At 36.3% G+C, this 22953-nt stretch overlaps 1 protein-coding gene across 1 annotated transcript; it reads right to left on the bottom strand.

The window, feature by feature from the left end:
• Positions 1-516: 516 nt before the first annotated feature.
• Positions 517-17868, bottom strand: LOC132195815 (latrophilin-like protein LAT-2). The gene is made up of 4 exons (XM_059618040.1): positions 17696-17868; positions 13323-13428; positions 1768-2175; positions 517-1045 (listed from the first exon to the last, which is right to left on the bottom strand). The coding sequence occupies exons 1-4, from the start codon at positions 17851-17853 to the stop codon at positions 743-745; spliced, it is 975 nt and encodes a 324-aa protein (XP_059474023.1). The 5' UTR covers positions 17854-17868; the 3' UTR covers positions 517-742.
• Positions 17869-22953: the final 5085 nt, after the last annotated feature.

Raw genomic sequence — 22953 nt, 5'->3', positions numbered from 1 at the left:
CATCTCCACGTATTTTAAATTCTAGATTCATTTTATCATTATCGATCGTTCTCTAAAAAAAGTCTCATTAACAAAAAATTCAACGGCGTTAAAGTAGGAGGATTTCTTTTCTTGTTTTGCATTGTTTAAAACGGTTTAAAATTCAGGTGTCAGGGCAGGATCAGCTGGTGTCACCGCAACAAAATTCAATTGTGTTAATGTATTTGAGTGGCTCATATAACTTAAATGGTAGATTAATAAACTGAGTAAAATGATCGGCCAGAATTTGGTCCAACACTCCTCTTCGATCACCTCGCTTAACGAAAGAGGAGCTCTGATGGTTTTACGACGAGTCGTTGGTACAAAGCAGTTGAGTTCACCAACACACTTAGCAGCATTTTTGTCTTCAAATCATTTCTATGCATTTTTCTTTTGCCTCAAAGAGAGTCGCAGCCCAATTGGTTTTGGACGTTTGTATAAATCATCAATAAATAGATGCCAAAAATGAGACAGTTGGTGTGTTTATTTGCCATTCTTTCATAAAAAATTTCAAATTTATATCGCACCTTGCTCGCTTGCTCACATAACAGACTGAATGGAAATTTCACAGGAATACAAGCTAATTTTGTAACAATCTAAAATAAAATTCTTTTAAATAAACACCAAAATAGACATTTATTAATTCAGAGATTGCATTTAATTTTACAACTATGGATTGTATGTAGCCACTGATATATGTAAAGTTGAATTTTTATTTGTGGTCTCAGACCGGGGAGGCGTCGCACTGGAGGAGGTGCATGGCGCTAGGCGCCTTGTGCAGCGCCCCCGGCCTGGCCGCGGGAGGCGGCCGGCGCGGTCGCGTGTACAGTTTGAGGACGCGGCAGCTGCAGGCCACGCTGAGCGCCACCACCAGGCCCTGCAGGCCGGCGGCCACGCTGAACACGGCCAGCAGCAGTTGGCTGTGCATGAGGCGGCCGAACACTCCTACGGCGCTGACCACGGCCAGGAAGGCGGCCAGCCGGAAAAACAGCCACAACTGCAGCCGTCGCCTGCGCAACATCTTGGCCTGTGGATTAAAATTCCAACCATTAGGCTTAAATCAAAGAGAGCAAGTTGTTAAAAAGTAAACCTTACTTTAAAAATTCAATCAATATTTAAAAATCTGAATTTCTAATATTCAAGAAAGAAAACCGATTTAAATTTTGGTTAAGTGATTGATAAGAAAGAAATTGATCTTTCTTGCTTAAATTTTCGCCCTTATATAAGAAAGAGAGAGAGGAGCTTAAGTTAATTTTTTTTTTTTAAATTGATACATAAGAAAGTAGTTGAGAGCAAATTTTAAATTCATCTACAGGGTACAGGCAATAATTGACTTTATACAGAAGCTTTAAGCTTAATTATTCTATGTACTTCAATTTGTTAAATGACGAAGGAGATTTTTAAATTGATTAGAAACTCAAATCAGAGGCAATAAAGTAATCATTAATCGAAAAGCGATTTGTAGAAATATCAAACTTTTAATAAAAACAGTATATAATAATTTTTCCCTTTATTTCTCTCTTGAACAATTATTCCGTATTTTAAGAATCATTGCATCAATTAGTGGTAGTTTAGCCTAATTAATAAATTTAAATAATGTGGGTTACAATTATGAAGACTTTATTTTATAAAATAAAATTTTATAAAAAATCAGTAAAATTGAATATGAATGAAATTAATTAGTGCAAGATTAATATTCATTCTCTAATTTTTAATTGTACAAAATTGTATATTGATGAATGTTTGAACCTTGACACGCTGCTCGAGTTGGAGGCCGACGGCCGCGCGAGCGACGGCCGCGGCGCGCACCAGGAAGGCGAGGTCAGCAATAAGAAGGGCGGCGGCCGGGACGGCGAAAGTGGCCGCCGCGGGCACGTCGTCAAGGAACCAGCAGTTGGGGTCGGAGAGGCCGGCGGCCGCGGGGCGCATCTGCAGGAGGCCGGCGGCCAGCGTGGGGAGGAGGGGGGCGCCCCACGCGAACAGCGAGAGGCGCGCGAAGGACTGGCGCAGGGCGGGCGGCGACGGCAGGGCGGCCACCAGCGACACGTTCTCCCGGAAGCAGCAGTACAAGTCAAAGGTCATCGCGGCCAGCCAGCAGAACACGCTCAGCCGCATGTAGTGCAGCGCCAACGCCAGCGACCAACACAAATCGTGGTCCTGCAAATAAATACATAGTATTAAAATTAATTTGAAGAAAGACTTAATTAATTTTTGCTTTACTAATTTATTCTGATTTTAATGGAGTTGAAATTTTTGGTACATTTTTCACCAAAATAAGCTCATGTTTAGACTTCTTTTCTTAATTACTGGGTTTTATTTGGGTTCTGAGTTCTGATTGTTCTAAAATGAGCTAGAATTGTAAAAGTGAGCATTTCCACCGATAATTAAAACAGAATGCTTCATCATTTGTTTTTTATACCCATTTATACCTATGGAATTGTTATTGTTGCTATTAAATAGAACATTAAATGAAAATTCTCAGTTTTAATTAAATTTTATGGAATATTGATCGTATATATTATTTCATTTTCTTTCCAGTGCAAATACAATCGATTCATTAATTTTTCATTAATCAAACGAGTTGAAGGCTGCGTCCTGCTTATGCCCTTCGTTAATTTGCTCTGGAAATTGTGTTGGCCGCGAGTGTTAAAACAATTAAACACGCTTCGACTCTTTTGTTTGAGTGAAAGGAAAAGAGAGAGAAAAGGACTCGAGATCAAATTAAGCCTCCCATCAAAGAATTCTCTTCTCTTCGCCTCCAGGGAGAGTTGAACAACACACTTTATTGTGCTGTTTTGCGAACGCAGCCTTCAAATTGATTGCACAAAGGCTCTCTTTTTGCGTTGATCTTGAAAGGGGACCCTTTCCCTCCGCTCAATTTCTTTTCCTTTGCGATCGAGTAGAAAAAAAGAGGAAACAGAATCTCGCCCTCTCCGAATTGCCAACACATTGTGCGCTTTTTGCTTCAAAGAAAAATATATTAAAAAAAAATCCGGCCCAAAGTAAATTAGCCCCGGCGCAAAAGCAGCAGAGACCTTGCGTCATCACGGCGGTTTTGGACTTTGCGTGGGTCACTTTTAATTAAATTTCGCTCTCTGCAACTTTATTAATTTGACGCGCAGGTAAATATTAATTACGAGGGTCCTTTTTTCCTAATTCAAATGCGTGCGCACTCTGTCAAAGGCAGGGAATTTTTATTTTTGGTTTCGGCGTTCAAATCTTGCACAGTTCTAAAGCAAACAGAGAGTTTTGGTCTGGCTATATTGACTTTAGTTAGTTCTGCGCGTCTCTCTGTTGCATACCCTGTTCTCTTTACGAAATTATTCCACTAACTGAATATGAAGGGTTGTTAAAGAGGAACACACGCCTGGGCGGCTGCTGCGAGACTTGCGATTCCCACTCGCGTGTAAACTGTAAATCGAGGCGCAAGTTATATTTACATTCACTTTTTAAATGAAAAGAATTATAAAATTTGCTCTTTTCAAGCCTGTGTTTACTGCAATCTCTGACCTAAATCTTTATAATTATTTATATTCCAAGTAAAAAGTCATAATTATGAGGTGGAAAAGGTAAAAAAATTCTCGCTGAGCGCAAATACACACTCTTTAGTATGCTTTGGGTTGGAATTTGCGGAATGCATGTTTTCATGTTAGCAATTAATGCTATATAGAGCCGTGCCCACAAAATAATAAACTGTAAGAAACATTGAACCACAAAAAGCACAATCGAGTTCTTCAAAAGAAAAAGAAATCGCGTTGTTGAATACATCAATCTAGGAAAATTCAATAATTATAATGGTTGCATTTTCTGACAGGTATTTTAATGATATATCTAAAAGTTAATGTTAAAAATCTAACCAAATTTTCCAGAGTTATATATTGGGATTATTTGAAATTAGCATAAGTTACTGCATAACAAATCAAAACGGGAGTAAATCAATCTAAAATTTGAACCCATAAATTTTGGTGACGTAAAATTGAGTCGCTTTGGATTTTTCCATCATAAATTTTTGCAAAAGAAAGTTATATTTTATAAAAAAAAAGCAATTTTCATTTGTTTCAGTTAACAAATTAGAAAAAAAGTTTGATGAACATCAAAAAGGCCAAATGAGCCCAAGATTCTCTAATTTAAACTTTTTAAATTTGTTGAAAAAGTTTTTGTCCTCTTGTGGGTTCACAACTTGTTCAATTTTCTTCCATAACACACCTAGCTGTTTATTTTATCCCTGCCACTTAATATCAAAACGGTCTGAAAATCAACATTTATCCACCGCTCCGCCTCAACTTGTGCAAATTATTCAAACATCAAGTGTAACGATTTTCTGCTTTTCCGACGGTCGAAAAATTGAAACAACCTGAGAGAGAGATTTGCTTATAGTTCTGACTCTCGCAGCAAAAGTTTGCCCGAACTCTGCGCGTAGTTAAATATTAATGTGTGTTGCCAGCCGAGATTTGAACTGAAAACTTGCCATAACAGTCTCCAAAGTTGGGCCGACGCAAATCCAATGGTATTCGAGAGTTATAGCCCTCGGGGGCCGCAAAAGGTAAATCATGCACAATAAATTCCTCGCGTGCTCCAAGGGCGAAAAGCATTTCTCTCCCGCAACTTCCATTAAGAGGTGGAACGAGTGTTGTGGCTTTTGAATAACACTAGCTCTCGATTTGAACGTTTCATTCTCTGAAATAAAGCCTTGAGTTGCCAATAAAATTTGATTCCGAGTAAAAAGCATTAAAGGAAAAGTTTTTTTAAACCCTACCCCCGCAGCTTTTGAACTACACTGACGGTTTTAATTTTCCTGGCACCATTTGATACGAATTCTTCAGAGATTATAAAAATAGCAAAAAATATAATTATACCATTTCAATTTATTTATAATGATTTGGAAGTAAAAGATTAAAAAAAAATAATAACTTTTTTAACTATTAAAAATTAATGTTTGTTTTATTCAGGAAATCGAAACAGATGATTTTGAATTGTCAATCAATTGATTCCCAATTTCACAAATTCAAAGATTTATCACATTTGATTTTATTCCAAATTTATTTGGAGTAATAAAATAGTCAGAGCAATAAATTCGACCAAATTGAGCCGCGCTCTCGTTACATCTCCACTTAAATTCTCAAGACACGTGCGTCACTAGGTAATGAATTACACAGCAGGCCGCACACATAATTGGCGTGCGGCGATTGCCGATCGTTTGTCACGCCACGCGCGATCGATCCGTTGGAAATCAGCGCGCGGTAATCAAAGCAGCCCAGGGGAGTTGCGGATCGAAGCGAAGAAAGAGGCTGCACAATAGACGTGCCCGCCACGGCCGCATCTCGATCACGTACGTCAGCCTCCTGGGAGTTGATGAGGCATTAGCGTGAAATTTTCGCATCGGAAACTTCTCGGCTTATTCGCAATGGGCTTTCTTTGTGAGCAGGCAAGAATACAGAAACTAATCCGCCAGCCAAACAAAAGCTGCGCACATCTGCAGACGTGTATGTATTTTTCGTCCCAACGCCGCACAAGGAACTCGGAGAGGCAAATGAAAACTGCCTCTGAATGAATAATAAATTTAAAAAAAAAAATCATTATTCCTAATTACAGAAGTAAATTATTCCAGATATTTAAATTTATCCCTAATTTAAATTAGGATTTTAATTTTGATCAATTTAAGTCAGTGAAATTGAAAATGAGTCATGGAAAAAATAATGAACTAGAAAAAACCCAAAATTTTTATTTTATCGAAAGTAAAAAGCGATTCTATGATTCATCATTTTTAACACAATGTAATTTTTTGATGGAATAAAAATCATTGAATTTTTGATAGGCTCAAAAAAACTTTAATAGATAACACAATTTTTTCCTAAAAAATTCAATGTTTGATGCAAGATTCAACTTTTACTTTAAAATTTATATTTCTTTCCCTTGTCAATTGAGAAAGAAATTTATACACTGATGGTTTGTCAGAACCCTTTTCTCCAACGGACAAGGAGCGCTTTTATTGGATATTGAATCGAGCTTGTAGGAACGGTCTGGACTTTTTTGCAACCGAAGAGCTTTCATTCGATCTCGCCTGGAAAGTGAAATTCGCTCCTCTCTTTCTCGAGATCAACCCAAACAAAGGCAAATCACTCGCGATTCTCGCAAACTTGCGGCGCTTCTGCTTGGGCGGTCACCCATCCTCCTCCACTTTCTTGTTCTCCGAGCGGCGAAATTACCATTTCAATAAAACGCGCGCCGCTTTTGCTCTCTCGGGCGTCGTTTAAACTCTCAAAATGAGGCTGCCTGCTGAATGCGATTTTCTCCTGCACGCCGGCAAATTGGAATATAATTCTCGAAAACAACACAAGCCAGTGTAATTCAATTCCGGGCGTGTTGACAAAGGGAAGCTTTGTGCCGAGTAAATGAGACGTTTTCCGGCCGGCGAGTTTTGTTTGGATTGCGCTCCATTTTGCTCTGATTTCATTTCCTGAAAGGATCTCTCTCTCTCTTTCTCCTGCCCGTGGAGAGGGTCTCTGAGAGTATTAACACTTAAGCGAAGCTCTCACGTCAGCCGAAGAGACGCGGCCGGAATCGCAATAAGGGCCAGAGTAGGCAACCGGCGCGTCCGCCCCGTCGGCCAGGTTGCATAAGCGAATATGGTATATATTGGACGGCTGGAAATTCCAGGTCGCATTTCATCTCCCGGGAATTCCGCACCCGCCCCCCCCCCCCCCCCGCAGATGGCTCACAATGGATGGAAACTTTCTTTCTTTCTCACTGCAAATTGGAAAAATGCAAGATATGTTTAAACGAAAGGAATCTGTCAAGACAATCGCTTTTATTGGAAAGGGGGAGAAAATAATATATAAATGCAATATTTATGCCATTGTATGAAATGCTGGAAAAATTATGGATTCCCTTCGTCTCGATTTCATTCTTTCATGACTAATTCAATGTCAGAGGTTTATAAAAATGCAAATTATTCAAAAGTGACAATAAGTGACCTCATTAATAAGAAAACAAAACCTACAGCATTGCACGTTCAAATATTAATGATAAATTGAGGTTGCTTGGATAAGAAGAGTAAGAAATTAAATTTACCTCTACCTGGGATGCACTTTCAAAATTTGATTAATTGCGTTAATCTTTTTGAATTGTAAAATATAAAAATAAGCTTGATCTAGACTAGGCTGACATAGCCCACCAGTCATTTTTCTTTTTTGTGGAAATTTAAAATTTATTCCGATTTATTCAATCCTTTCTTTTAATCTTATTTACAGATAGGAAAAAATGAACATCTACACTTTATTTATTTTAGTACACTTAACTATGTACAAGTTATTTCACAAAGCTACATTTTTTGGTCTTTTATTTGAAGTAAACATAAAACCTCAATTGACTAAAATTTGCAAGTAAAAATTCATCGACAGTATTTCAATAAAAATTGAGTTTTTTCTCTCTCTAGAGTATTTACTTTTTTATTATGAAATAAAAAGTAAGGCAAGCTGTTGTTGTAAAACAAACTCCAGCATTTATTCACTCACTGTGGCAATGTGCCGTCGGCTCAGTGATAAGAACAATGAAGCTGAAAGAGGATTTGTCCATTGTTGGCCCCGAAAACCAGAGGAAATATAGTGTTTAAGTAACATGCTCGAGTGGAGAGCCAAGATCGATCCGGCGGCGAACAAAAGCGGCCTATTTATAGCTCGCTGAGAACAATTAGCACGCAAATGTTGCCACGACGCATACCGGGGGGTGTTTATTAGCTCCATTTGTACATTTCTGCTACTGGAAAATAATATAAGGCACACTCGAGTGTGCATTAATCAATTAGGAGAGAAGCACTTTAAAGAAAGCCCCGCCCCTCTCCGGCGCGCCACAAGGGATTTAATTAGCCACTTAAAATTTAATCCCGGCCCAGCGGCGGCGCGGGCCATAAATTTTTCACTGCCCGGCTCCATTCTAATGATTTCCACCATCAAGATTAAGGTGGTTCTGCCTTCTGGCGTGCAACAAAGGATTCAAAGTGATTCAGATTCATCAACTTTTGCGGATAAATTAATGTTTCAAGGAAAATTTGAAAATTTCTAAAAATACTCATTTTTCAATCTACTCAGGTGTACATTTTGGTTTCCTAAAGTAAATAAATATTTACTGGATAACTTTTGAATCGCAAGATTCCAAAGAATTAATTCCTCTTCAGAAATTTTAAAACTTTTGAACATTCTGAAAAATAAACTTTTTTGCGCGTTTTCTTATGCTTTTGCTTTGCCTTAGAAAAACAAAAGGTTTTAATCACAAGAAGTTTGGAAAACATTGATTTGAACAAAATTTTTGGACCAAACTTTGGATTTATTAAAGCAGAGAAAAATTACCTTCATATCCGCCAAATTTCAAAGCTGATAATCTGAATCATTTTTAATCCCTTTTGAATGTCAGGTTTTGGGTTTTGGGCATAATCCTGTGGAAGAATCATCAAAAAAGGGCCGTCGGAGATAGCGAGGGCGTTAGTGCTCCATCGGCGCATTTTATTTCCACTCGTAAATTTCTTTCGACGTGTGTGTGTTTTTAATCGGGGCTTTCTCTGCTTTTTACGATTGCGCCGAAACGTGAAGGCGATCGAGGTGAGTGTGTTTTTTCCTTCTCATATCTGCGGCGACGTCGCCAAAGCTTTTTTGTATCAACCGGAGAAAAGCTGCTCCCCGAAAGAGATTTTCTTTCTCCGAAGAGAGACAGGTGGGAGGTTTTTTCCTCCCTTTCGTGCACAAACGGCTGGATTCATAGGGATTTAAAAACGTGTTAAAGTGTCGTTAGCGGAAATAAATTACAGTGCAGCAATTGTTTTCGCACGTTGCGGAACGCCATAAATCATGCAAAGCTGATTGGATACCGCATTAAAACGAGAATTTATGATCGCACACGCGTCCCACATAAATAATTTTCCCTCGCTTGCTTTCAATATTTCTTTTTTCCACGACACTATTCTTTTTTTAACGTGGAAATCAATTTTCTTTGCAATTTATCTCTCCCTCATTTGCGTAAAAAGCAAAAACTTTGTTATGGCAATAATTTATTTAAAATTGAATGAGAATTTATTTTTTAATTGGTCACTGTAAAATGAAATGCTCAAATTATGTACCTGAATTAAATCTGATTCAGAGAGCTAAACTAATAATTATTTTTTGTAATAATTAATGTTATTTTCTTTTTCTCAGGCCGTTTTATATTTAAAATCATCATTTTGTAAAATTTCATCATTTAAAATTTCATTAATAACCAGAATAGCAATTAAATTAAATACAGTTTCCTCGAAAGTGGCGAAATCTTTAAACTGAGAAAAGATTCTTCACTGAATTGTCAAAGCAGATGTAAATTTAATAACATAATTACTAGAAGTTTCTTAAGTCTTTCTATGAACCGTAATGATGAAAAGTCTCAAATAGACCAGAAAGGTTTTGCAATTATTGTAAGAGGGTCAAACAAAGATTGGTTTAACTGATCGAGTGCAAGAGACGGAGGAGAATCAGTTTGGTATTGCAAAGGGACGGACATGAATCGGGGACGGCGTAGAATGGGTTTTACGCTTGCGCGCGATTTATTTAATCAGGCTTTGAGCGCCGCAAAGGAAGCCCAATTTGGCAGGCAGATGAATTCATTCACAGTGAAATTGGCACTGACATGCAGATGCGAGTGAAAGGCCCATTGAGTGATAATTGGAAAGTGCCCACGGCCCCTAGGGGTGCAGTACCTTCTCTTTGTGTGTGTGTGTGTGTGTGTGTGTGCGAGAGAGAAGAGTGGGTGTGTTTATCGATTCGTATGTCACCTCTCCAGGTGGCAGCCAGAATAAATGGTCTTTCGCACATTTCCAGCACACAGATACCGATCAAACTCTCGTCTCTCCGAGTGTTTTTTTTTTCTTTTCCATTTTTTATTCCACCGCGGAAGAAAATATAATCATTTTTAAGATGGATTATCTGCCGCGGTTGGCAGAGTTTAATCTTGGAAATTGACTCAGAAATCAAGTGGGGGGAAAGCGAATTAAATATTAAGATTGATTTCTTTCGATCCACGAAGCAACCTCTGCTAGCAAGATTTACTTTGATACGGCCTGGGAATAAAAATTGATTCGTATAAAGAAATGACACAAATTACAAACTCAAGCATGAACAGCAACTTTTAGTCAAATAGAGACAGAGTTTAACGTTGAGTGTCAACTTTTTTCTGGCCAAATTTTACATTTCCTTCTATAAAATATTATGTTATTTGTAAGCAAAGTGTTACATTTTTAAATTAAATTTTAGTTAATAGTGCAATCTTTAAATTAACAGTTTGATTCAGAAATATTGAATTCATAATTTTGTCAAACTTTCTTAAATTTGATTTTTTTTTTTAACGATAAAATTGATGACAAATATTTTTCTGTACTTTTTTGCTGTTTTCTATTAACGTTTATTCATTGAGGATAAGTAATGACGCACAAAAAAATCTATTATTATTTTCAAAGAGAAAATTCTTTAATCAAGTTGACTTGGAAATGCTTTAATTTTTATTCAACGAAGCGGAAAGAATCCTGATCCGCGCGTGTCGAAATGAGACTTCCACGCGGGTGCTCTCGCAAATAAATATCAGCAGAAATTGCGCTAATCTTCTCTCCGCCGCTATTTTCCCAGTGCAGTGAAGAGGGTCGCTTGAGAGCACCCCCGTTTTATTATTTGTTTTTCCTTCTTGCTCGCGCTGCTGGATGTCGATTTCTGCTTTGTGTTTCAAACAGCTGTTTGTGTTAATTACATTGCATGCAGACGTTGAAAAACAAGTGTGCCAATTAATAAAAGTAGAGAGAGAGAGCATAAAATGAATTCGCCTCGGCTGCAGCGAGTCAGTCAATAAACGGAAAAGGGACTTTGTGAAAAGCCTGCAAAACCATTTGCATATTACATAATTCCCGCAGCCGGGAAAATGGACCTTCATGTAATCAAATTCGAGCCGCGGAAAATAATTTATTTCTTTCAATAGCTTCAGTGCCCTCGCCTGAATAAACTCGATTTATTTAAAATGCGAATCAGATAAAAAAAAAAAGAGTAAACATGACGTGGAGCGGCCGGTGAAGCAATAATTCAAGAGCAGCCCTCGGGGGGCTTGTGCGGATCCTCTTTGCACACTCAAAACATAAATCGTCCCTTTCCACCGCATTCTGATTCATTTGATTCAGTAGCAAACGCCAGGCCGATCCATAACGCAAAAAAAACTTTTAAATTTCACAATACTGCTGTGAAAGTCAGCAACTATTTTAAAATATTGAAAACTATTTATTACCTTATAAAATATTTTTATGTGAAATATTTATCAATTTTATGAACTATTAATATTACGAATATTACTGGGGTGGAAAAACTGCCTGCATTTCTTCCAAATAAAAGGAATTTTTTAATTATTAACATTTTGCCGGAAAAAATCCAGTCATAATTTTTATGAAAAAATTTGGAAACATTGTAAGGATAAATTTTGCTACATCGAATTAAAATAAGAATTTTAAAAAAAGCTTATTGTAAATATCAGCTTCATAAAATGAAGTGATTTTCATTCATTTTAAAATTGGTATTGCATGTAACATCATTAAAATTTTTTTTTAATAAAATTAGTTTTGGACGAAAATTAGCTTCCAAAGTAATCAAAACAACAAAAATCCCTACCAATCAATATACTTTTGAAGTTACCAGAACGTAAACAATTTCACTAGAACACCTTTTCCATATCAAATTTTAAATTTTTTTCCCTTTATAATATTTACTTTTTCCTTGTGAACATCTCACCAGTATGAATAGCCCCCGGAGCTTTTTTGTGTGCATAAATTCCCATTTGCGCGTCGTTCCACTTGCATGAAAAGTAGGTTTTGTTTGCAGTTTCTTTTCATACCGGCCGACGTACGCGCAAAATAACAACAGTTGTATATTTGTTGCGAGGACAAATAAAAATGTGCCTTGTTTTGCCAGTGGCTGTGTGTGTTGCCGGAACTTCCTGCCCGCGAACATTCCGCGTGTTTGGACAATCGATTTTTCCCATTTTGTACAAGAGCCCCGCATTATGCAAATAGCAGGGCCCAATATTTGCTTGGTCCACGTCTTGGATTTATACGGTTTGCACAGACTCTGCAAAGCTCTCTTCTCTCCCTCTCTCGCTTTTAATTTGTTAGCTCAGAGCCCAAATTGCTTTTTTAACATGCAAATTTTCCGCCCTCAGGAATGAATCTCTGCAGAAATTTCGGTTCACGCTTGGCCGCGTCTTTTTCAGTGACGTGCAAATGTAAAAAATTGCGCCCATTTGCCACGCTCGGTTGCCCACACAATATGAAAATAAACACAGATTATTCGCTTGGCAGAGAGAAAAGTTGGCGCAGCTTTTTTCAATTTCTGTTGCAAAACATTCTGACGAAACAAAGTAGCGTTTTTCTATACCTCAGAAGTTTTTAAAAAGTGGAAGTAATTCGGCGTGCAATTTTACTTTCAGTAAATTGTGAAGTGGTTCGAAGCTTTTAGTTGAAAATAAGTTGAAAATTTAACAACTTTCAGCGCGCACCTGAAAGACCTGAATGTAGCTAGCATTTTTAAGACCTAATAAATTAATCAAAAACTGGAGAAGAGCACAGAAATTTTAACAGTTTTCAATAAAACCATTGTTTAATTTTAGTGCTGTCCAGTAACAAATTCAAGATACAGACGAAAATCTATAAAATTTATTAATATGATGCAGAAAAAAGTTGAAAAAAGTAGACCTTAATTTGGCATTAAATTGCATCAGTTTGTGCCCAAATTTAGGTGGAAATATTTGTTACAAGGTACATTTTTTTCCAGCCCTATAAACAATTTTGCTTTTACTAACAACTATTTTCACGCAGGACCAGAAAACTTTTTTGTTTATATTCTGCCAGCTGGAAATTCTCCCAAGCAAAAACTGCTTGGAAAAGCCAATTAAAACAATTTAGCGGTGTAATTAAAAATGATGTTGAAACAGAAAAGGAACTTTCCGCGTTAAATACCATGCTGAGGCCCTTTTTCGGCCTTTTGCGAAAACAAAAGTTTCCCCTTTTTTCCCCCATCTCGTAAATTTGCCTCGTTAAAAAAGAATCTACGCAGCTTTTCGCAAAACAACAAGGCTTTCAATTGCACGATTTAATTGGAACTCGCATAAAAAGCCAAATTAAACGCAGGACAATGATCGTCTGGCTTTATTGGCTGGTCCGTTGGCATGCGGCCAAGAAAGTCTGGTCAGTCAGCACTTTGGCGAGGCCGACCGACCTCGTTAAAGGCCAATAAAAGTGGCTGTACTTTTTTCCTCACCTGCACTCCGCCGACACCGATGACAAAGAGCAGCTGCACCATGAACAGCGCCGCCAGCAAATTGATGAGCGCCGTGCCCGAGATGGTGCGCAAGTCGGAGAACAGGCTGCGAGAAAAAGACACACAAATCACGAGAATGAAATCGAGGAGGGGATGTTTAAGGGTGCGAAAACGATTCTGAACAGGAGAGAGCGAAATTCGATCAGGTTTCCTTTGAAAAAAGCTATTCTCTTTATTCTTTTGAGCAAAAAGGAAAAAAAACCATTCCAAATTGTTAGCGGAAGGGATGCACAACTCAACAGTGTCAAAACAAAATGATCTCATTAAAAGCTTGAGTAAAATCCTCAATAAATTAAATGAATTTTTCATTGAATTTCTATCTTTTATTATTTGAAGATTTGAATTATTAATAAAATAAGTCAAAACTGAATTAAAATTTGGATTAATTTAAATGGATAATCAGCAACCAACCAATCAAACTGTGGCTGATAAATCTCAAATATGACCCTCGAAATTAAATTAGAGGAATATAAAACAGACACATTTCAATATTAATAAAAAAGGGTTGAAAAATTTAGATCAACTATTTATTCTAAGCTTTTCCAATCGACCTGTACTTGATTCTTGAGACTTCAATAAGATTTCATTTAAATTCAGATCTATCACCAAAAACCTTTTTTCTAACCACGCGACGCAAAAAATCTTGTAAAAATAAAATTATGAAAGTTTCTAACTCTTTGCGTTTCCAAAGACCATATAGAAAAAGAAATCCCGGAAAGACCATTTCTGATGATTTCTAGCCACTTTCAATGATTTTTATCTCTCAGCCCTTGGCAATCCCTAACAATACTATCAAGTGGCTGATGAAGTAATAAGGTGAATTTTTATTGAAACTGCGCATAACTAAACAATTGATTTTGGTAAATTACTTTTTATGAAGGAAAAAGTTGAAATATATCTCATTTTGATTGTAAATAATGTCATTTTCATGAAAGCTTCTGAAAATAGTCTCCGACTATCCATGAAAAAATAATTTTTACATTCCTAATCAAAATTCAGCAAGGAAAATATCCGGGCAATTTTTAATTTTTGTTACTCAATTTCAATCCCTGAAATCAATCTGGACGATTTTAATATTAATGAATATTTCATTAAATGCGGCCAATCATTATTTTCCACATTTTTTTTCTACGTGGGCATTCATTTTCGGCGTGACTCGACGCCATATCAACAGTCTCGGGTTTGTTTTTTGTTTCACATCGTCATGAAAGCCGAGCTGTTGTTTTCTGTAATATTATACGTACTTTGGCCCGCGCTCGGCTGAATTCAGGCCTGCCTGCGTCACAGACAAACATATTTAAATAATTTAGTCACCTCGTTAAATATTCACATAGGTTTTGCCGTTTCGCGTTGCAGACACACGCGCGAAAGCCACTGTGCCTTTTTTGCCAAAGTTGTAGCGGATCAGCGCGCTCAACTTGAAAATGAATCTAATTACGCGGCAGCGGCGGCGGCTGCAAATTAGAGTCTACAAAGCTATACTGATTCTCAAGAAGGGGTTAGAGTTCGCAGGCAGAGACACTAATATGAAGTAGCTCCCCGTCACTTTGTGCTTCGGATGAGGCAATCAACATAATTAAACTAGAGCCAGATCCGCCGCTTCCTCCTCCTAGGCGTGTATTTTGAGACGTGAGACAAACTTCCGCAGCCCCCTGTGTTGGTTTTCAGCTAATCATGCAAATAGCTGTGCAGTTTCAAAAGGTCTCATCAAAAGTTTCGCTATTAAATCTGACCCTTGTCTATGATTTTGAAATGTAATAATCCTCTGGAGAATTATGAAAATTGTTTTGCCAAACATTAGAAGAGGATTCAACGAAGAAATTTTATTATGGAATCATAAGAATCATTTTTAAAAGCAGAAAACTAGGTTTTAATAACAATAAAAAATTTAATTCAAAGTGCGATTGTTTTGTTTTGCATATTTTCCCCAAATGAACCTTATGGCCTGCAAAAGTGAGCCAGATATAGACCCAGTTCTACTGGGCCAGTTAGACCTGCTGTTTTTTTGTGTGAGATATATTTTCTTACCGGTGACCAAGTTGCTGGGTCAGAGATAATTGACCCTGGAGAAAGGTTTAATGTAAAGTTAATTGTCCCCCTTAAAAATATATTATGCAATAAATCTATAAAAATAAGATGGCTAGAAGATTTGCCATGTATTTTTTTTAATCATTAATAAACAATTTCCAAATATTTTTTAACAAGCCGGTTTAAAATAATATTTGATTTTAGAATTGAGTTACGTCTGAAAATGGTCTGTTACAATTATTCATTTAAATGATTGGAAAATGAGACTTTTTGTTATCATATTTGAATCGAATTGAGCATGTTCTTAAGTAAAAAGAGCAAATAATTCCTTAAAATTGCCCAAGTTTTTCGATTCGTAATGTTTTGCTTTGCAAATTACAAATCACACTCTGTGCATCATTTAATATTTTTCTTAAATTTACTTTTGTGTGGTAATGTTATTCATAATGTGAACATTCATAAACTAAAATAATTACAACATCAGACTAAAATATTTTTTTAGCCCACATTTCAGCAAAAAAATGAGCACCCATCTTTGAGATTAACATTAATAATTTTTTATTTTAACCACAAAACCACATTTTCCATGCACACTAGAATTGAAAATTTGGCAAAGCGTCATTTAACTTTTAAAACTCGGTCACAAATCGCAACCGCAAAAGCAATTTGTCCGAACGGAAACTGACGGAAACGTGAGGGTGCATACTAATGGGCGCGTTACGTGCGCGCCTATAAGCGGATTCGCTCTAATTACTGGCTCGGATGCAAATCTTCAACGGATCAGAGTCGGACCAGCAATGGTGGCCGCCGCGACAGATCAAAGACTGAATTTGCCAAAAGGACGTCAGTGGCCCCAAATTGCATTTGCGCTGCTGAGAGTGAGAAGCACTTGTTCTTGCAAGGCACAAATTTATTCATGGCACTTAAGTGAGGTGCAGAGAACATTAATTTTTCACTGCGAGAGCGAGCGAGAATAAATTACATTTCCCGAAAGAGAGAGAGAGAGAGAGAGTCCCGGCCTTCTTTATTCTCTCCGAGCCTCTCGATTTTTATTCCGGCGACACTTCGCAATCTAAAATGCAAACAGACATTCATGCCTTTTTCAGTGGTTTTTCTGAAAGTCGATATCGCGCGTCCTGTCCTGCCAACATTTATCATCTGAAATGAACTTTGCAACAAAGCTAATTTTATACTTTTCCTGCAAGTTTTTCGCCACACGGAAAAGACTTCGTGTTTTTTGCGCCGCAAATTGCTCAACTTTGAAAAAAGCCCTAACGTTTTCAGCGTAAAAAGTTTCATGTGCGCACACTTGACTTTATATTCCAAAAGACCATGCTTTTTCGGATATTTTCCGCTCAACTTGAATGGCTCGATAAGCCAAAATGGATGAAATATCTCATTTCTACTTGCAGGAAACGCCAATATTTTATTAGTTCTGAGAGAGTTTTCCAATTCTTTTTTTACTGTGACATTTTGAAAATAACTTTTTTCATAAAATTTGAAGCAAATTCGTGATTTTTTTTAAACGAACAAAATATATTCTTCTGCAAAATTTAAAAAATTAGAAAGAAACACTGCGGAGTTTTTTTTTTAAATTATTTTAGACTTCAAATCTTTTTCAATATTACCATTTTTGTATGTTGTACACGCTTGTGTCTAATAAATATTTGATGATGAATGATGATAAATCTTTTTCAATTAAATTTTAATCCTTCTTACCATTTTTTGTAACAATAATATAGACCTCTAAAATTATTTTAATTTCATTCATTCAAAATTAGGTTAACTTCATTTCAACCTTGACACATCTTGGAGAAGTAAAAAATAGCAGCATTCTAAAAATATAAATTATGCAATTCATTTTAAGACTGAATTGAAAATTAAAAAATGCTTTTACGAGAAATAAAAATGTAAAAGAAAAAGCAAATCAAACGTCAATCCGCAAACCGCACACAAAGAACTAGTAAAGCTGTAATCATTAGATAACCCGTGTGTTTTATGATTCTAGAATTTCAAAGCATTTAATTTGAAGTCAAAGACGACAAATTATATTATTCTTTCATAAAAACTTCTGTCCTACTGATAATTGTAATTCACATTCCAATTTTCTAAAAAAAAAAAAAATAAAATAAAATACCGAAACTTTGCTGCTCTTTCAGCTTTGCAAAAACTAATCTTCATCCTTTGAATTACGCAAAGGAATATAAAATCGCATACTTAAAGAAGAAAGAGAAAAATTATCATCATTATTTGCAAATAAATAGTAAATTGAGTTAAAATTGAACCTGTAAGTGATGAAAGCAAAGACGAGCGCAACGAGAGACACAGAGCTGCCTAAGACGGCTAATAGCGACAAAAGGCCTTCGTGGCCCTCGAGGCCTGTCAGGTTGACGAGCCCCGGGGCCGCGAAGCCGTGCACCCTGGCCGCGTACAGGGTGTCCATCCGCCTGCAAGCGTCGCCCCACCAACACTGAACGCCGTCAGCAGGCGCGCGACCCACTCTGGCATCTGCGCCGCGCACAGTCGCACACCCCTTACAAAAATCAAGCGCGTGCAATTTTCAACCATTTCTGGGCCAATATTTTTGATATCAAAACTACTAAATATATTAATATATTTTTTGTAAATCTTATTATATGATTAATGATTTGAGGTCTATTTAATAGCATTAAACCTTGATTTCAAAAATTTCAAATTCACATTTTCATAGAACCAACCGGGACCAACTAATTTAGAAAGTTCCTCTCTAACGTCTCTCGCAGAGGCGGTCGGTCCATTTCCATTTATGTGTTACATGTGGCACATAAACTCTGATTTTCCGGGAAAGTAAATTTTATTTTCAATTCATGTCGCGCAATAATTTTTTTAAAGTTTTTTCGCAAAAAAACCGCGTCGTTCTATGATTTTTCTATCGCTCGCTGCACGAGACCAATTTGCGCCGCCAGCGCCTCTAACGGCATGGGGTGTTAAACTTGCTCACAGGAGAGCTCCATAAAGGCGCATGGTGAAACACAAATTTGCCTACTTTCAGGCGCTAATGCGTTCCCTATGCTGGCCAGTGTGTGTTGGAAATCACCACATATTTCAATGTTTATTTTGTTTGGGCGACGTGCGCGAGCTTACATCAGTGATTTCCGTCGCGTTTTCAGACTTTTCGGACTGGTTGAAGTCGGCTGATGATAATTTGAGGTAGGATTAGGACATTTGATGATGCCTTTATTCATTTTTCGTGAATTTAATCGTTCAATTCTTTAATAATTGTTGAAAAAGAGACTGAAAATCAGCGTCATTTTTCTTGCATATCGCGATCGCGGGATATAAACAAGACCGTACAATGGGGCGGCTATTGAGTTTTAAAATTTTTTAAAGGGAGCACGTCAGCTCTGTGAAAAATTACCAAATTATCTCTAGTAAATTTCAAATATTTCCATTTTTTTTAAAAAGCAAAATATATTTTTTTCAAGCTTTTTAAGCAAAATAAATAAAATTTCAGGGTTTGAACTTTGCATTTTCATGCTGTTTTGTGTTAAAATATATTTTAATTATTTATAGATTGAATACACCAAGAAAAAGTTTTATCAATAAGAGGCTCCTTGGCGATACTAAATTTGAGCCCAGTCGGCGAGGAGCGAAATCGTGTTCAATTTGAGAAATACCTCTGCTGCCGCGGATGGAATGATGATCAAATTGAGGACGGCCGCAGCTTGCGGCAGGCAGCGGCTTCCAATTTTCCAACTTCAGCGGTGTCCGGTGTCGCCGGTGATAAGCGCTCTGGAAAAACTGTTCATCTTTGAAAAATTTGTTTTTAATTTTATGAAACCTAAATAAATTTATCTCTCAATGCAATGATATAAATTAAAATCAAAATTTTCCTCGGCGTTGTGAAACAATTAAGGGTTTGCAAAGTTCCATTTTTCTCATAAAATTTAAAATAAAAAAGTTTTAACTTAAATATGATTTTTTTTAGAGAAAGGCACGGTCTTTCTTTCTGCAATTGTAATTTTTGTGGTAAAATAATTATTTCACATTTTAAAGAATGCTCAAAAATAAAATTTTTTGACACGCTGAATTCAATGGCTATTTTGGAAAAAATCTTAAAAATTTATTTCTGACTTAAAAAATGAAATTTTATTTTTGAGCATTCTTTAAAATGTGAAAAAATTATTTTACCACAAAAATTACAATTGCGGAAAGAAAGTCCGTGCCTTTCTCTAAAAAAAAAATCATATTTAAGTTTAGTTTAAACTTTTTTATTTTAAATTTTATGAGAAAAATGGAACTTTGCAAACCTTAATTTTTTCACAACGCCGAGGAAAATTTAGAGTTTTAATTTATATCATCGCTGAGAGATAAATTTAATTAGGTTTTATAAAAACAAATTTTTCAAAAATATGAAGTTTTTCCAGAGCGCTTATCACCGGCAGCGCCGTTGAAGGTTGAAGTTGGAAATTGGAAGCCGCTGCCTGCTGCAAGCGGCGGCCGTCCTTAATTTGCTGGATGATTTTTTTTATTCGTTTCATACAAAATGTAACAAAAATATTTTTTATCTGCCGGCTGCAGCCATAAGTCATGGGCTAAGAATTATTTGGACAAATTTTCTCTAAAACAATTTTAAAGAAAAAATCTAAAGTCAAAACATTTAAAATAAATTGGGATATTTTTTTCTACAAAACAATTAATTACTCCAAAAACCCATCATCATCATCAGCCGTGTTTTTAAGTTTTATTTGAATAAAACTTTATATTAGAACCAAATTATTAAAAAAAATCTAATAAAAAATTTTTGAACTTGTGTTATTTTCAAAAAATAAGTAACATGCATTTAAAATGTTGTTCATCAAAATAAATTGTTAATTTACGATAGCAAAATGCCCTGAAAATTAAAGTCAAATTTGCATATGTGAATTAATTAAGACAAAGAAAAAAGGCGACAAAAAAATTGAAATAAAATACCCAAAAATTTCTAAAAATGCCACGCCCCTTTTTGATTTTGGGCTGAACACATAAACCTTCTTCATGACCACCGACCGCCTCTGAACGTCTCTCGCGTCTCTTTAGAGCTTAAGCCGTTTAACTTTAATCCTGCGCGCGGACTATATATCAGATTTAAACGTTTATTTTAAAAATTTCAAATTCACATTTTCTTACGGCCGACTAATTTAGAAAGTTCCCCTCTAACGTCTCTCGCGTCTCTTTAGAGCTTAAGCCGTTTAACTTTAATCCTGCGCGCGGACTATATATCAGATTTAAACGTTTATTTTAAAAATTTAAAATTCACATTTTCTTACGGCCGACTAAATTAGAAAGTTCCCCTCTAACGTCTCTCGCGTCTCTTTAGAGCTTAAGCCGTTTAACTTTAATCCTGCGCGCGGACTATATATCAGATTTAAACGTTTATTTTAAAAATTTAAAATTCACATTTTCTTACGGCCGACTAATTTAGAAAGTTCCCCTCTAACGTCTCTCGCGTCTCTTTAGAGCTTAAGCCGTTTAACTTTAATCCTGCGCGCGGACTATATATCAGATTCAAACGCTTATTTAAAAAATTTCAAATTCACATTTTCTTACGGCCGACTAATTTAGAAAGTTCCCCTCTAACGTCTCTCGCGTCTCTTTAGAGCTAAAGCCGCATAACTTTAATCCTGCCGGCGGACTATATATCAGATTTAAATGTTTATTTAAAAAATTTCATATTCACATTTTCTTACGGCCGACTAATTTAGAAAGTTCCCCTCTAACGTCTCTCGCGTCTCTTTAGAGCTTTAGCCGTTTAACTTTAATCCTGCCGGCGGACTATATATCAGATTTAAACGTTTATTTTAAAAATTTCAAACACACTATTTCTGAGGGCCGACTAATTTAGAAAGTTCCCCTCTAACGTCTCTCGCGTCTCTTTAGAGCTTAAGCCGTTTAACTTTAATCCTGCGAGCGGACTATATATCAGATTTAAACGTTTATTTTAAAAATTTCAAATTCACATTTTCTTACGGCCGACTAATTTAGAAAGTTCCCCTCTAACGTCTCTCGCGTCTCTTTAGAGCTTAAGCCGTGTAACTATAATCCTGCGCGCGGACTATATATATCAGATTTAAACGTTTATTTTAAAAATTTAAAATTCACATTTTCTTACGGCCGACTAATTTAGAAAGTTCCCCTCTAACGTCTCTCGCGTCTCTTTAGAGCTAAAGCCGCATAACTTTAATCCTGCCGGCGGACTATATATCAGATTTAAATGTTTATTTAAAAAATTTCATATTCACATTTTCTTACGGCCGACTAATTTAGAAAGTTCCCCTCTAACGTCTCTCGCGTCTCTTTAGTTGCAAATTGTGTTTATTGATCTATCACAAAGGCAATTGCTGCCCATAACGGGATACATCATTTATGCATTCAAAATTATACAAGTTATTATAATTGAGAGAAAAGATGATAATTTTACATACAAATTTTTACAATAACAAAATACAAAACAAAAAGAAAAATTAACAGCTCTTTAGAGCTAAAGCCGTATAACTTTAATCCTGCCGGCGGACTATTTATCAGATTTAAACGTTTATTTTAAAACTTTCAAATTCACATTTTCATACGGCCGACTAATTTAGAAAGTTCCCCTCTAACGTCTCTCGCGTCTCTTTAGAGCTTAAGCCGTTTAACTTTAATCCTGCGCGCGGACTATATATCAGATTTAAACGTTTATTTTAAAAATTTAAAATTCACATTTTCTGACAGCCGACTAATTTAGAAAGTTCCCCTCTAACGTTTCTCGGGTCTCAGTTGAGCTAAAGCCGTATAACTTTAAACCTGCTTGCGGACTATATATCAGATTTAAACGTTTATTTTAAAAATTTCAAATTCACATTTTCTTACGGCCGACTAATTTAGAAAGTTCCCCTCTAACGTCTCTCGCGTCTCTTTAGAGCTTAAGCCGTTTAACTTTAATCCTGCGCGCGGACTATATATCAGATTTAAACGTTTATTTTAAAAATTTAAAATTCACATTTTCTTACGGCCGACTTATTTAGAAAGTTCCCCTCTAACGTCTCTCGCGTCTCTTTAAAGCTTAAGCCGTTTAACTTTAATCCTGCCGGCGGACTAAATATCAGATTTAAACGTTTATTTTAAAAATTTCAAATTCACATTTTCTTACGGCCGACTAATTTAGAAAGTTCCCCTCTAACGTCTCTCGCGTCTCTTTAGAGCTTAAGCCGTTTAACTTTAATCCTGCGCGCGGACTATATATCAAATTTAAACGTTTATTTTAAAAATTTCAAATTCACATTTTCTTACGGCCGACTAATTTAGAAAGTTCCCCTCTAACGTCTCTCGCGTCTCTTTAGAGCTTAAGCCGTTTAACTTTAATCCTGCGCGCGGACTATATATCAGATTTAAACGTTTATTTTAAAAATTTAAAATTCACATTTTCTTACGGCCGACTAAATTAGAAAGTTCCCCTCTAACGTCTCTCGCGTCTCTTTAGAGCTTAAGCCGTTTAACTTTAATCCTGCGCGCGGACTATATATCAGATTTAAACGTTTATTTTAAA

Source organism: Neocloeon triangulifer, unplaced genomic scaffold (assembly GCF_031216515.1).
Source record: "Neocloeon triangulifer isolate White Clay Creek 2 clone unplaced genomic scaffold, ASM3121651v1 ptg000001l, whole genome shotgun sequence".
In the NCBI taxonomy this organism is placed as follows: domain Eukaryota; kingdom Metazoa; phylum Arthropoda; class Insecta; order Ephemeroptera; family Baetidae; genus Neocloeon; species Neocloeon triangulifer.
Note: the sequence above shows the minus strand (reverse complement) of the source record. Positions and strands in the feature narration are given on the sequence as shown.

What these genes read in the sequence shown, in the direction of transcription:
- LOC132195815 (XM_059618040.1), bottom strand. Translation starts at nt 17,853, where the DNA reads ATGGACACCCTGTACGCGGCCAGGGTGCACGGCTTCGCGGCCCCGGGG. An exon ending in TTTGCTTTCATCACTTACAG is followed by an intron (nt 13,429 to 17,695) that starts GTTCAATTTTAA and finishes TTTTTCTCGCAG; the next exon opens with CCTGTTCTCCGACTTGCGCA. An exon ending in AACTCGAGCAGCGTGTCAAG is followed by an intron (nt 1,046 to 1,767) that starts GTTCAAACATTC and finishes TTTAATCCACAG; the next exon opens with GCCAAGATGTTGCGCAGGCG.